Source organism: Schistocerca nitens, chromosome 3 (genome assembly GCF_023898315.1).
Source record: "Schistocerca nitens isolate TAMUIC-IGC-003100 chromosome 3, iqSchNite1.1, whole genome shotgun sequence".
Lineage (NCBI taxonomy): Eukaryota > Metazoa > Arthropoda > Insecta > Orthoptera > Acrididae > Schistocerca > Schistocerca nitens.
The window spans coordinates 975,843,607-975,860,174 of record NC_064616.1 but is presented as its reverse complement, the minus strand read 5'-3'; the positions used below and the strand labels follow the sequence as shown (position 1 = coordinate 975,860,174).

General features: G+C 37.6%; 1 protein-coding gene across 1 annotated transcript in view; it reads right to left on the bottom strand.

Moving 5' to 3' along the window:
* Positions 1 to 16,568, bottom strand: part of LOC126249038 (tyrosine-protein phosphatase 69D) — a 388,523-nt gene that overhangs the window by 90,114 nt on the left and 281,841 nt on the right. Inside the window, exon 18 of the mRNA XM_049950657.1 lies at positions 531 to 726. Coding sequence (XP_049806614.1) covers positions 531 to 726 — 196 coding nt within the window. The remainder of the gene's footprint in view (positions 1 to 530; positions 727 to 16,568) is intronic.

Sequence of the window (16,568 nt, the reverse complement as noted above, 5' to 3'; positions counted from 1 at the left end):
CCACTATACGCCCTCGCTCAAAGTCCGTCAACTGCACATACGGTTCACGTCCACGCTGTCGCGGCATGCTACCAGTGTTAAAGACTGCGATGGAGCTCCGTATGCCACGGCAAACTGGCTGACGCTGATGGCGGCGGTGCACAAATGCTGCGCAGCTAGCGCCATTCGACGGCCAACACCGCGGTTCCTGGTGTGTCCGCTGTGCCGTGCGTGTGATCATTGCTTGTACAGCCCTCTCGCAGTGTCCGGAGCAAGTATGGTGGGTCTGACACACCGGTGTCAATGTGTTCTTTTTTCCATTTCCAGGAGTGTATTTTTGAAAAGATTTAAAATTATTTATCATAAAAACATCGACATGAAAAGGATAAGAAATAACTTTTTCATGTAATCAACAAGTATGCTGGAAAAAAAAGAAAAAAAAAGAATGAATCTTGATACCTATAAGGTCACTGAATGAAGAGAAAATGAGAAACAAAAGAAATGTATAAGATAAAAGAAAATTTAAAATTGAGTAGCCATGTGATTCCTACCTGCAATGGACTAAAATAGGGCCCTTCTCCAATGAATATGCTTCATTTAATCGCTTGATAAATTTCAGAATTCCTGATGGATGTTCTGGTGCCATGAAATCCTTCCATACAAGATAATGGTATTGAACTATGCTTCTTTCTTCTCTGTCCTTTCCACTACATGTTCGGTACATTCTCAGCTCACGAATAATGTAATCTAAACAAATAAGAAACACATAAGTCTTCCACTTCCCCCTGACAGACTCCAACATATCAGTAGTTGTTGACAGATGACTTAAAATACTGGGGCAAGAACAGCAGCTTTTTTACAAGCAACTATCACTTGTACCCTGTATTCTCTGAATAAAGTATAGCAACATGAATATCTACTTCTGATATCCCACACTGCTTCTAAGTGCTTTTAGTTTATCATGGTGAGATGTGGAAACAAATTTAATACAATTCATTAAGAAATATATCATTCCCACAAAAATGGAAATAACACCAGAAATTTCCTCAAATTAGTCCAACTATAGATTAGCCTACTGTTCACTGAGACCATTTTGAGAGGTTGGCACATAGCTATTTGTAAGTGATATTAAAGTGTACCAGTTGAATCTGAAATTGAGTGTTTAAAGAACATTCCAACCCAGTGTCCATCTCTATAATGGGTAAGTGACTTGGAGGTAGCGGCTTACTGCACTTGCAGTCACTTAGAACGCAGATAAATACTTACCGAAAACTTAGAAAGAACTGGTTGAAAACATGTAAAGTGTTCAGTGGTATTGTCATCACGGCAATTTTTATGGCATGCCTGTCTTGGACACACTAGTTTTCAAAGCCCCATAAATGTTAATTACATGGGCTAAAGCACAAATTTCAGAGTAAACATCTAAAGTTATACCTGAATATTCCTCTTAGTAACTGATAGATGATACAGAAGTTATTAGCAGAGTACAATGTTTTCAATGTACTATATGTAAACAATGACTAAGAGAAATAATCATGCCTCTTTCCTCAGAATAATGAGAACAATACGCCGCAACAATAACTATGTCAGTTACAGAGAAGATGGCAAAACCAAGAGATCTCTTAGTATAAAATAACTTTTCCGATATACAGTATATGTAGCACATGAAACCAGCAAGGTCCTCTTATGCACAACTGGATCTGAAGATGGCCATAAGAGATGGACAAAACCAGTCATCTGAAAAACTATTTGTGAAAGTGTTGGAAAATTAATTTTTGAAACTACTTTGGCAATCATGATTGTCTATACATGATATATCAAAATAATATTGTACTTTACACTAACTTATGTTGCTGGTGATAGCATCAAATGTAGGGTTTGGGAGGGTATGGCACTAACTGGTATAAGATTGGATACTTGTGAACCAAAAGCATACAACAAATGACAATAAAATGGAAACTGCTAGAAACAAATAAGGATTGTGAAATGACGTAGAACAGGAAGGATCTATTGAATAATGTACAAAGACAGATTTTCTTCATATGGAGTTACAAAATGGTAGTTATGTGTGGACACACAGTATAAACATATGCAGTAACTACTCAAAAATTTACTTTGCATAACCAAAGTTTTACTAGTTGAGATCAGTATCTATGAATCATGTGTTACGGAAGGTGCGGCAGTTATAACTTAACTGCAATGTAACAAAATAATTTGAACAGTGGACACAACAATGTCAAATGTTGTGGAAGAGACAATGACATTTCATTGTTCAAAATATGATTTTTATTAAGGCCAGTGGTGGATGGTGCTCATTTCCAGTGGTGGGGTCCACATAAAAAGTTAATAACTTTTATAATGGCCTTGCTCCAAATTGTTTGTTATATAACCTTCATTTATGTCATACTGCTTTAAAAAAACACTAGAAAAATAATAAAATGATAATTATAAAGTTTTGAATACAGGCCTAATCCAAGAAATACTGTACCTAATAATAAAGTACATACAGAAGTGACTTTTTTGTGCGTAATATTGTAGTGGTTGATTTGAGCATAAGCTCTTCATTTCTAACTTCTTTTTCATATTTATTAAATTAAAGTGCAATTTTAGCAAACAATCTAGTTCAATAATTTTGAAATCACTATAAGAATACCTGAGATGCAATGACAGAGCTCCAGAATATGGATCACTACTGAGAGATGGCACCACTTGCTGTTTGCACATTTTCTGTTGATGAACAGCAATAGGACAGTACAGTATGAGGAAGGAGGAGGGGGGGGGGGGGATGCAGAACTCCCTTACATGACTTGAGTTATATGTCAGCAGTACACACAATTCATACAGCCACTGCCTACACAGCTATCTCATTTCAACAATGGCGTTTTTGCTGGTACATTGCTACAGTACTGTAAGATCTCTAAGGTTGGTCACGTGGTCTTGAAGCAAATACTATGCTGTTTAACTGTAGGCTTCCTATTTTTGCCAATTTCTGCCAATTTCTGCCAACTGAGGACTGGAGTAAAACTGTAAGTTAAACTGCTTCAAAATATTTGACACAATAATAAGTGAAACAGGAAACAAGTCTAACAAATGACAATCACTTCATCTCACTTTAATTTCCTACACAAAAACATTAAATGAGAGATCTGGATACGATTTTGAAAAATATGTGGCAAATTTTTGGTGCCAAATATAACAGAAATATTAATATAGAAGAGTTAGTTAACGAAACAGTTTCTTTCAGATTCCAGTAGAAAGAGTCGATGAAGAGCACTGACACAGATTCCCATTTGGATATTATGAATTTTTTGTTTTCGACATATAGCTTTGAGGATATTTATGACAATTTCAAAGCAGTTTTAGCAAATTAAAGATGATAAAAATCTACTTATGTTTGAGTATATGTGAAGCAAACTGTCAAATTCAGCTACCTTGTCAATGGAATATGACACAGCTGCTAAATTTGACTTCAATAACATAATCAATGAGTTTCCTGTGCCCAAAGCAAAGAAACGGGAAGGAAAATTATAACACCAACACAACTCTTGGAAAAGAATGTGTTCTCAACACTGAATTATAGACGTTTTTCCTTTTACTTCCTATTAACGATTTATAAACAATTAATGATTTAACATGAGCTAACAAAATATGTCCTTTATTATACATCATCTACAAATCAATGTACAGTAGCTGTCACAAACAATAAGACATAGATTTTGTTTCACTTTTAATTCATTTAAGAAGTTTGTACAATTTGTAATTATTTACTAACATGATACATTTAATTTTTTTGTGTGCAATATTTTTCATCTATATAGCTCATTTAAGTAATATTTTTTCAATAAAGCTTCATTTTATTAAACCTACCTTACAAATTACAAAATGTCCTATATCTGCATGGAAAAAATTGCAGAAAGATAGTTTTTCTGGGGAAGGGGAAGCTTTGGCAATTCTGTCAGGTGGTGCAGGATCGCCTTTGTATGGCACTGGCTAGGGGCTCTCACAGCCTGCACACTAACGTCGTGTAGACAAGCAGACAAGTGGACGAGGAGGGGACAGTGACAGTAAGGTTATCTGGGCTGTGGGGAAATGGGAGTACACACGAGCTGTGCCTGCAGTAGGCTACAGTGAGAGGCAAAGTGCAGAAAGAAAAACTGCTTGGTCACCTCACTGACTGCAGTTTTATGAGCCAGGGGTGTGGAGGGAGTATGGGTTATCTGACACTGACCTGTGGCACTGGATGAATGGGGCGGGAAAAGGTAAACAGATTTTAAACTGTGGAAGGACGTGCTGAGGGTAGTGGAGTGAGGCCTGGCTTGGCTACTGGCAGCTCAGAGTAACATAGTGTCTCTGCAATGGAAACTGGGCCCAATTACCTCTGGTCTCTGTCACTCGTACTACATCGAGGTCATGTCATGCTCAATCTGTCCGATATAATATTGAAAAACATACAGCAAACAAGGCTGGGCCCCTTTGACCCTTAAGAACAGGCCTCCCCTGATTAAGGCTCTAACAAGGGGAAGGCCTCAGACACGGCCAACCGATTTGGCTCAAATTTGGCAGGTTGCTTGTGTACAACCTAAAATGAAGGACTCTAAGATATTTTTGGTCAACATCCCTGCAATTTTGAGAAAATCACCCCTAAAGGTTATGACGAGCAATTGACTCAAAATTGTAGGGATCGATAGATAATTGTAACTAGAGCATTTTTCATCATCAGGTATGGGCTCCGCAAACACAAACTTTTCCAGAAATCTAGGAAAGAAACTTTTACAACTGCCACTTCTGTACTCACGTGGTAAACGCTTTTTGCTGATAGTGCCGATAGTGCAACGGCCGAGGTAACTGGCTGGGAATCAGAGAAACTGGGTTGGAATCTCGAAGAAACCTAGCGGATGTTATTCTTTTTGTTCGTATTTTTCCATATCTCAATTGATAGGGATAGGAGGGTTAATAAGGTAAGTAAATCAATAAGGAATGATAATAATAAGGTAGGCAAACTAATTTCCCAAATGCCGTGAGTTAGTAAAGTATCAAACTTTTAAGCCTTGTCACATAAAAACAACTCTGATTAAGAGTGCTGCAAATTCCTCACGAGGGGTCACAGATAGCCAACCGAGCGATGCTTGTTTACAGTGAGGCACGAGACAGAATGCACGCAGGGAGAGTTATGTTGTCCCAGTTCCCTCTTCGTCATATCGTAGTTGTGAACCTGGAAGAGTGAACGTGTCCAGCACGAGCCATATAAAAGTCACTCAGAAAGAGTTGTTTTCTGTGATTAGGCTGCCGCGAACCTCGTGGATACATGTAGTGATTCTTCCATCGTTAATGAACCGAATGAAATACATTTTATGAATGAATACAGTGTTCTTCTGTAAGTAACATACCACGAGTACTTTATGTAGTTTGTAGTAATTAGCTCGTCTGCTTATGCTGTAGTAACTAGTTATTGTTTTGGGTGCATAATCTGAATAATGGAGGATGTACACCCTTCGACTAGTGCTGTAATATATAGTTGGGAGCCTGTCACAGATGATGGCAAGCGGGAAGTTACTGATGCTGTGTTTTGGTTTGTAAAAGTGTTGCAAGACAGATGAATTAGCGGTTATCATAGAGCAATTTTTGGAGCTGACAAACGTAATGACTTTTGTTGATACTGAAATACTTTACCATGAAGACAAAGCAGAAGGTGATTCAGTGGAAGGTATCCCGACTAATGAATCGCAAAATGGTCATAACACTTTGGAACTCTACACGTCACTGGGAATATGTGCTTCATCTGTTCCCAATGAGTATTACGAACAGGTTACTAAACGATTGAACTACGGCGCTAGCCAGGAATCATCCAAATTGGAACTTACAAACACTGCAAAAGAATGGAGCAACAACAGCCCTGAAAAGGAAGAAGGTCTTGAAATTGTGTGACGCTGATATCGTTAATGGAGGGACAAGATACAACAAATACCAGACGATAAATAAGTGGACATACGACCGATTTGTCGAATCTCGTTGTCATAACGAGAATGTAACAACGAGAATACTTCAGGAATGGACTGCAGGTGCAGTGCTTCAATATACAGCCAACAAGGATTTTACGTTTGCTGCATCATTATCTTGGGCAAGAAATTTCATATCGGAGTATAAAATTCATCAACGGCACGTCACTAAATAAGTCTCTCATAAGGAGGTACAAAATATAGAAGATACACAGAAAGTGGTGGCTCTTTTCAGCATGCAAACAGCGTCACTTATGACTGGTTTTAATCATGATTACGTGATCAACACCGATCAAACAGGATGCGAGTATCAGGTGAACATTCAACGCATGTTATCGCATATGGAAGAAAAATGAACCCTTGTCGCAGTTGGTAGTAAAAACAAACTAACACATTTGTACATAGCGCAATATGCCATCACAGCCTCTGGAAAACTGTGCCTAAGGTTTTCCTGTGTTTACAAGAAACGAATGTTACATTTGGTCCTCGGATTATAATAGAGATCAATCGTTTAACCGACTCGTTGAAAAATGTTTACATTACCTGCTCCAAATCCGGGGAACTGACAAATGCGATTTACAGAACATTTCTTGAGAATGCTTTAAAACCATATGTTTCTGATAACAAGTTTTGTCTAATATTGGATTCCTGGAGTGGAAAAATTAATACAGCAATATATCACACAATGTTTATAGATGGCGAGGATCAGCCAACGTACACAGTAAAAGTAATACCGCCAAACTGCACACTTGTGTACCAGCCGTGTGATATTTATTTCTATCGCCAGGTTATAAACTATTTCCAGGCATCAGAATTGCAGTGTGCTTCTGGAAACCCAGCGGGAATTGCAAAACCGCACGGATGAAATAACTATTCACAGCATAATTCATAACCAACTTTCAGCACCGATTTTTCAGGCAATGATATCATATGTGTGGTAAGCATCAAAATTAATTCCTGAAAAAGACATATTTTAAAATGTAAACCTAGTTTGTTTTCCACCGACTCTTTGGAAGGAACAGTGTAGCTGTCGAAAGATTGCATTCATTAGATGTTCTTGGTGCCGTGAGTATATTTGTTTCGAATGTTTATATGACAAGTACCATCCATCTAGTTGTTCGAAGAAAAGTGAGGACACGTAACAGTGACTGGAAGAGCCATTGTAAAGTGTCCTGGAGTAACATTTTAGTTGTTTACTATCCCAAGAGGTTTGAGAAATTTATTTGCCTACCTTATTATCATCATTCCATATTGATTTACTTACCTTATTAACCCTCCTAACCCTATGAATTGAGATATGGAAAAATACAAACGAAAAGAATAACATCCGATAGGTTTCTTCGAGATTCGAGCCCGGGTTCTCCGATTCCCAGCCAGTTGCACTATCGGTGCTGTCGGTGAAAAGTGTTTACCATGTGGGTACAGAGGCGGCAGTTGTAAAAGTTTCTTACCTCGATTTCTGGATAAGGATGCGTTTTCAGACCCCATACCTGATGATGAAAAATGCTCTATTTACAATTATCTATCAATCCCGCCAATTTTGAGTCGATTGCTCGTCATAACCTTTAGGGGTAATTTTCTCAAAAGCGTGTGGGTGTTGACCCAAAATATCTTAGATTCCTGTGTTTTAGGTTGTACACAAGCGACCTGCCAAATCTGAGCCGAATCGGTTGGCCGTGTCTGAGGCCTTCCCCTTGTAAGAGATGCAAATTGGTCTTACAGTACAAATTTGTAGATGAGTGGATGGTCCCACAAACCACTGTTTAGTATATGGGGCAGTACATCTAGAAACAACTTACCTTCCTCGAAGCCAGGAAGAGGGTATGGGGGCACACAGTTTCCCATGACCAATGTTATCTGACTGTATTGCTGGGATCACTGGATTAAATGTATGTGATAAATAATTAAATGTTTATCACATGCATGTAGGATGAAACATACTCAAAATTTAAAATGAAAATATTCTTGCAGTGTTCTCAAATAAAATAACACATACATACTTGACACATACTCACTGACAAAATAAGACCAGCATTAAAGAAGCAAATATAATGACATGGGTCGGTACGCAAGCCAGCCTGGATGTGGGTTTTAGGTGGTTGTGGTTCCCCCACATCCCGTTAGATGTATATTGGGTTGGTACCCAAGTCCTGTCTCAGTTACATGAATCACAAACATTTAGAAAAACTTTGGCACACTACCACATTAATAACACTACATGCAAACAGGTGGGGTACACACATTACGTCTTGGTAGTAATGTGGTGGCAACATGAGGAGTATCCAGCCTCACTGTAAGCTAACCATGCCAAATCCACAAATAACCATGCTGACCCTGTGTGGATGAAGAGCAAAGGCAGAAGGAAAAGACAAAGTTGTCTGATCATGTTATCTGATGTTTTTCTGAACACGTCAAATACTGGTAACAAGCTTTTCCAGGTGTACTACTAAAAAGCGTTGCCTACTACAAAAAATTGCTTCGTCTTATTGTATTTATGTTTTTGTTTTTGAATGTAATCAAACATGTAACATTTAGTAACTCAAAACAATGCTCTTTTGGATTAGTACTTTCTTCCACTAATCTTTGTAAGTGGTCACTCAGCCACCGTTACTTATTTTTCCCTGTTTGTACTGCTATTTTATTTTTAGTTTTATCTCCCTGTTTTGATGTGCTGTGTCCAATCTTGCAATTTGAACAATACCAATTCTCTCACAATTCGGCTCTGAATTGAACTTTTGGGAACGGGCGCTGATAACCTCGCTGTTGTGCGCCCTAAAACACTAATCATCATCATCATCATCATCTTCCACTAATCCTTTATATATGACAGTATCACACGAATGCCAGTTCCCAACATCAATTCTGATCACATGAGTGTCTCAGTCTACAGCTCGTAAATTTAAATCGCACATACCACAGCATTTTTCAGGAATTTCAGCACAGGTTTTTTCTTAAGCTTTCTTCCCCTACAGATCCTGAGGCAAGTTGCCTATAAACCCCTCCAGTTAGCACTAACTCATCAAAAGGTACATAAAAAGGAATGCAAATTTTGCTAGTTTTTGGATAAATCCTTTAAAGCCAGCATTGTTTCCTTTCCTTTTTGTGTGCCTGTTGACAACTCAATGTTTCTACTACCGTATCTGGTGAGTGACTTCCTTTACTCCTAAATTATTTACATTGTGTCGTAACATCTCTTGCTATATTTATCCAGTTACCATGTTTGTCTACCTTTGACACTTACCTCCACCCAAATCATTTCACATTCGAAATCTGCACTAACCCCAATAGATGTGTGTGCTTTATGACAATAAATATGCAATTTACATTGGGATCCAGGCGATCTTTGTGATAAAACGCTTTACTGCAGCATTTGGTCTTCAGACACTATGACTGCTAGATGGCAGCAGCAATGGTGATGGTGTAAATAAATGTTCTATAACATTTTATTTATTATAGAATTTTAGTTATCAGAATTATGATTTTGCTGCCACTGACACCTTGTTACACCACACTTTCTTCACAGTACCATCTGGCCATTACTACCATTTATCCCAGTCAATGAAGACCAAAACAGGTTGATTACGGCAAAAGGTTTGTTTCATCACAAATTTTTACACAGTGTGGAGTGTCATGAACAACATACTAAAAACCCTGATTGGCTGTGTGTGAGCATTGAGGTGAGGGTGGATTTAAAGATTACTTTATTTTTTTCTCAAATAACTCAAAAACTGTGGCATCTAGCAAAAAAACTATATTAAATTTTCTACAAAAAAAGGTTTTATTAATTTTTTTTCTAGGACTAATAGTTTTCATGTTCATGGGATGGAAAAATCGTAGATTAGTAAAAAAATTGTGCTAACAATATAAAATTAATGTTTATCTCTGAATGAAGTGCGTTAAAAACAAATATTAAATGTGTGTACCACATCTAAGTGCTGTAGAGGCATATTAATGGATAAATTTCACGGGTTTTCCCCGGATATACCAGTTAAAAAAAAATACTATTTTTACTGGTGAAAATACACTTTTTCCATGTTAAGTGACAATCATAGCCCATGTTACGTAATCTCGCCAGCTGATGACAGCAGATAATTCACAGCATACTACACATGATGTAGTCAGCCAATAGCAGGATCACTTAAGTAGTGCGAACACACAAAGAGGAAATGTTAATGGTTTATATTAATATACGTAGTGTAGCTACAAGAGAAGCTTTCACATATAGTGTTGAACTGTAAGATTACTAAGCTACAAGAGAAGTTAAGCTTTCATATGTAATATTGGTCTTTTTTTGCGTGTGTTACACTTTAAGACACATCACACAAGTGTGCTAGTAAACTTTAAAATAATGACAAATTTATAGTCTTCTGGGCTTGACATTCTTCTAAATAGCTGGTCCTCAAAGTGTTAAGTGTTGAACGAGAGTCACACGCTCTGTGATTTAATAATAAACTCATCCCACATTTTCACACACAGCATAATTCATCTTGCATAAAAGGAAATTTACTTTGAAAATCATGTTTTTCAAAAAGCCATTCACAATATTTTCCCAAGACCTGTCAGAAATAGGTTCGTTTTAGCAGTTGCCAGAGAACGCCAGAAAACAGGCATTATTGCGCGTGTGCTACTACAATGATGTAGGAAGCCCGTATGTTCGTATGTATAAAGATTAAGAGATCTTACATTATGTCATAAAAGAAACATGAGATCCGAGGGTACTCCAAGAGCATTGGAATTTCGTAAAGCAGACTAAAATGCATAACTGGGCTTAAAGTGCACATTGGCTCGTCCAGGTTCACAATGAAGTAATCCCCACCTGATATCAAGTTTTTTTTTTAATGTGGTTTTCAGGATGTAAATTTTCTTGAATTACCAGTACTGTATTATATCATGTTTGGTTCTTTATTATGGCATAATGCCATATCTGCCAGAAGATGAAAATGTGCACTTGAAAGTAAGTGAACAACTGGAACTAGCCAATACTGTGAAATGAAAGACTTCATTTCAAATAAATTGACTGCCTCAGCGGAAATAATTAATAAAAGCCAAATTTCTCTAGCAAACCGACAAAAATAACTTCACTGTTCTGCAAGGCGATTAATGCTTGACTGCCAAAACCGTGCAAATAAAATAAAATCAGGAAACTGAAACTAGTAATATAGTTTTACCTTCCACAATTATACGAATGTATTTTAATTCACTTGATAGCTCCCGGCCACAGAAATCTGTTTTGTTTTCATTTGACATAGGAGGTGTAAGCAAAGAGGAAACAGCAAAACCAAACCTAAAGACAGATCATGTGGAGACTAGTCCCCTCGCCACAACAACTCAGACTGCTCGGCACATGCGTGAATCTGGCAGCTCAGGCGCACCAGAAAAATTTTTCCTGTTAGCATCTGGCTTAGCCAGAAGCAGGAGAACGAAATGCTCACATGCAACTGAAATGCGAATACGCATGAGCCCGATGGCGTCTGTTCAAACGAACTGAATGTAAACAGTTCTGATGTCATGCTAACAGAAAGCAGTTTATTGTTACGAAGTATTGCACAGTCTTTGTCCTAAGGCCTTTGACACATTTTGCTGTTGGCAGACGCTTGTGTGTGCATGTTGTTTTGTTGTTGTAAATTGCCCATTTTCTTTGCAACTCAAGTTTTGTTTTCATTTTTTCTCTTGTTTATGGTTTAATGCTGCACTTTATTCTGCAGCAGTTGGATACAGTGATAGTCTTTATTAGAGTATCAGTTCTTCCCACTGAAAAATACAAAAATTTAACTGAAAACTAAAAAAATAAAAAATTCCCAGAATTCCGAAAAATCCCGGGTTTTTCATGGTTTTTTGCCACAGATGAAAAAAAAAAAAATCTGGGTTTTTCCCGGTTGTCCTGGGGCGCATACACCATGTTTAAACATTGTAACAGAAATAATTAAAAAAACAACAGTTAATTATAAAAACAAATTACAAAGAGAGCTTAATGTATTTCTGAAAATACACCGTAGTCAAGTAGAGGAAGTATAAGAGCCATCTATTTCACTTTACAGAAATTACCATTACATAATGGGCAGAATAACACACAAAATTTATACAAACAGCTGTACAATCCAAAAAATATCAACATGAAGGTAACGATAGTAGTACACATCTACGAGATTCGAAGAAAACGATGTTTCAGAACTAGAGGCAGAAAAATAGAGTAAAAAATAGAGAAATCAAACTTCCACGAGTAGTGTATTAAAACCATTGAAAAAATTGTTGTTACGAATTATAACTATTAATTGAGGGTGAGGCCATCATTCTTAGGAATATGCTTGAAAAACTCCGGCTCTAGAGTATGTCGAGTCTATGACCATTCTTTTTTCTACGTAAAATGGAAATTTCTTTAATGCTTTTTGGTTTGTGACCAGAAATTAAGAGATGATCAGCAAAAGTGGAATTATGTACGTTAGTGCCTCTTTTTCAATAAATGTTCTTTATACCAGACACTAAAAGATCTTCCAGTTTGTCCTATATAACAACAAGGACAGTTATTTTATACACTCCTGAATTGTGTACAGGAGCAACTGTGGACTTGAGATTGTGAATAAGCTCTTTTTTTTTTGCATATTATCGTTAGTGAAAAAAGTAACTTTGCATCTGTATTTTTTAATGAGAATATGATGGCTTTTATAGGAAATAGGTCCTAATTAACTGTCGGTTTTTCAATTATTTCTCTTATAATATTTCAAATGGGCACGTCACTGTCCGCACCCAATAAATGATGTAACTTGTATAGTTTTCGTGGCAGCAATGTAAACCACTGGGCCAATAAGTCTAATGGTGTTCCTAGGTGGGCATACATGACAAGGCTGGAAAGTGTTTGATTTTTATTTTTGACTTTAACACAGCTGCTCTAAATTCTGACCATTGCTTTCTCACAACGTAATTTTACATAAGTAGCCTTTGTACGTCACAACAATTGACATCTTGTTTAATGTGTTTTTTTGTCATACTTAATTTCTATGTATTATTTTATAGGGTTTTTCAAAATTTCATTCCAATGAAGACACCCTTAGTAGGTGTCAAAAACTTAGGTCAATGTACCTAACAGTTATTTGCAACCAGTTGGCTATATAGTTCCTATGCATGAAAATTATAAATGGTTGCTGAGAAACAGCCATGTTTAAAACTGTACAATATTTTTAAAAATCTGCAATTTTTTCATCACCTGAATGCGAAAACTTTGTCCTACAGAAGAAAATGAATAGGATCCTTTTTTAAGGAAACTTAATGTAGTTCAATTTTGTACTGGGACACATTTTCAGTAGAAGCCACAGTTTTTGAGTTATTCGAGAAAAGCATACAAAAGTAACCTTTAAATCCACCCCCACACTCACATCCCATTGGTTAGGATTTGTAGCATGTTGTTCATCACACTCCCTCCAGGCACTGTACAAAAATTTGCCCCTACATGATTTCCCCCCCTAATTTTCCTTTATTGTCTGGACTAATTATCAATTAAGACTAATTATGGGACCTTACCACTGTACTGCGCCATCCAAAGGAATGAAGTATGGTCTTTAAACTATGGAAGCAGGCATATCTTTATTTGCATCTAGGTACACCCAGTATTCAACAGCTATCGATATGGTCTCCTCCTATATCCCAGTCAAGACCACCGGTAAACTTCCTGAGGGCACAATGGCCCTCCTTTCTGACCTAGCTATTTCCCAGAGGCAGTATGTTACCTGACTAATATTGAAGTTCCCAATAGCCTGCATGTCTATGTCCTGCCAAGATATCTAAAGATCATCTCTGGCCCCAACAAATGAAGTGTCTCATGCTGGTTCTGATGTACTCTCAGCATGAACACTACCTTGTCTCTATCCCCTAAGGTGTGAGGAGATCGTCATATGATCTGTGCCCACATAAGGCTTCTAGTCATAGAAACACAATCATGCCACTATGCACATCCACTATTGAGTGAGGATGAGCCAGCCAGGTCAGACATACTGGGAGGTGTTTTGAAATGAAGGATTCTAGGTAACAGCTGAGGCCACCATCATGCAACAGTCATTGCAGCAGCTGCTACACCGCCACAACCAAGCGGAGCAGCCTGTAGCCTATCAAATGCGACTAAGCAGATATCTGTTTCTCCCCAGCCACTGCATGCAACAAATACTGATCTCGTCCGACTTTTACTATTTAGAAACATATAATAACACAAAAGAAAGCAATACTATCAGAATGAATCTTTCACTCTGCCACAACCTAGAGGATCATTTAAAGAATGAATTTTTCACTCTGCTGCAAAGCCAATGTCCCCAATAACTTTCCTTCTGGGACTGCTAATTCCTCAAGGTATGCAGGAGAACTTCCATGAAATATAAAACTATGAGGGAGGTACCAGTGAAAGTTAACATGTGACGGTAGCTTGTGACTCATACATAACTCAATCAGTTCAAGTCTAAGTCCATCACACAGTTTTATTCTGCCAGTAACTTTAATGTACTATTAATACATGTGATTGAAGATGACGTAAAAACTACATTGAGGCAGGTATACCATCAGATCAAACTACACAGCTAGTTCTGCGAATGGTGCAAAACTGCAGTTTTAAAACTTTTGCTTACGATGATTGGAAACAAGAGAAGAAAAAGCCCTGGCATCTTTTGGATCATGAATTGCACTAACTAAACAATTCTACCTATGCAAAAACACAAGATACTGGGTAACAAGTGAGCACACCTGCAGTACACAGAAGCAGACAATGCCTCATTGACAGCATAAAAAGTGTTTTGGAGCTGAAATTTGAGCTACTCACCTTATTATGCAAGAGCTAATCACATTACACAAAGTATACTATTGCTCATACTGGTAAAGAACACTTTTAATTCTGTGTGCTATTGGAGGAATTACACACCTTCCTGAGTATCAATGTGAAGGACACATTGGTTAAAAATACCCAAGAAAACCAGAGCTAGCTGGTTTCTATGATTATAAAGGTGGGAAAAATGTTGTCTATGGTGAGGTACAGTCAACTGATCGTTGGAGCAAACAGCATACTGGCTTGGCACTTCAGTCAGTCTGTCGACACACTATAATTCAGTAGCATGATTGCAGTGTTTCATTCTGAATTGTACTTTTTTCAGTTTTTGTGGTACTGTGTTATGTTCTTTGGTGCAAAAAATACAAAACTAACAAATTCAAAAGATCACAATAGTTATTCAGAAATTCTGGACCTTCAAACAGTATGCCACTAAATGTATTATCCAAGGGTCTTGAAATTCCAGCACCAATTGAGTCCTGTGTGGAAGGGTGTCTATGAGGTGGACAATAATTCAGGCAATTCATGCCACTTCCTTTTCGACAACACATCTTCAGTTCTTGGTGGGGGTTGAGGCTAGTTTTCACATATCACCTATTTTGTGAATGTGGTTGATGTATGCAGAACAGAAAGACAGGAGATTACAATTTAACATCCCATTAATGCTGAAATTCTTGAGATATAGCATGGGCATGGATTGGAAAGCTTGGGAAACAATTGTGACAGAGTTATTTTTTGAAAGTACCTAAGCTAGAATTAACTCTAAATGATTTAGGCAGGCCACTGTGGCAGAATGAGGCTTGTAGAGAAGAGAGGAATCATTATCCTGCTGTTGACATAGATAATATCTTCAAGATATGGCAGCTGACTGGTGTGATCATTTCATTACTTGCACAACATACGGGGCGTTCAAAAAGTCTCTCCGCAGTGCTGTACGATTGTTAGCCGCGTGTGCTGTATGCCACAGTGAAGATACCAAAATGTAACTCAGTGAAATATAAGTTATTAATTGATTGAATATTCATTTTTACTTATAAATTTTCACATAATAAAATGTTGGGAGAGTCCACTTGAAGGGAAGTAACCCAGGCAGGCGAACAATCATACGGCACTGCGAAGAGACTTTTTGAACATCCAGTATAAGACGCACAGATATATTTGACGTTAAAATGGACGTCTGATATGGACAATTATTTGCCAAAGACAACACTGATTCATTGGAAAACACTATTTTACCAGTTATGATTGACATCATTCATTGCAAATGGTAATTAGTTGGGGTCATGTTAATTCGCAGAGTATTTGCTGTCAACACAACATACATTTATTTTGTGGGGGTGAGGGGAGGGGGACGGAGGGGGAGTACAGCAACTTAACCTGGAGTCAAACACGAGACACACTGTGCATCTCTGGATGTTGAGTATTTGGTTATAACCACCAAAGGGAAAGTCAATCCTCTCTTTTACCTGTTTAATTACTATGTGGTGCATCTGCAGATAATGGATAATTATGCCATTTGCAGAAAATGTTATTGTGTCTTCTTGTGGCAGGCATAGAATGTTGACACAATCCTTTTTGTATATTTGAGTAGCAATACCTGTGCAAGATACATCTAGTGTAAACATAAAAAACTGCCATGTTGCATTTCATTTGCATCAGTGTTGTGTAGGGTTCTTCAATCTCACTGCAATTTTTCACGGTTAACTTTTTTGCTCTTAATTGGATATGAAACATGGAGCATTCACCATAAGTTATATACATTATGCTATCACTAATGCCACACAAGACACACT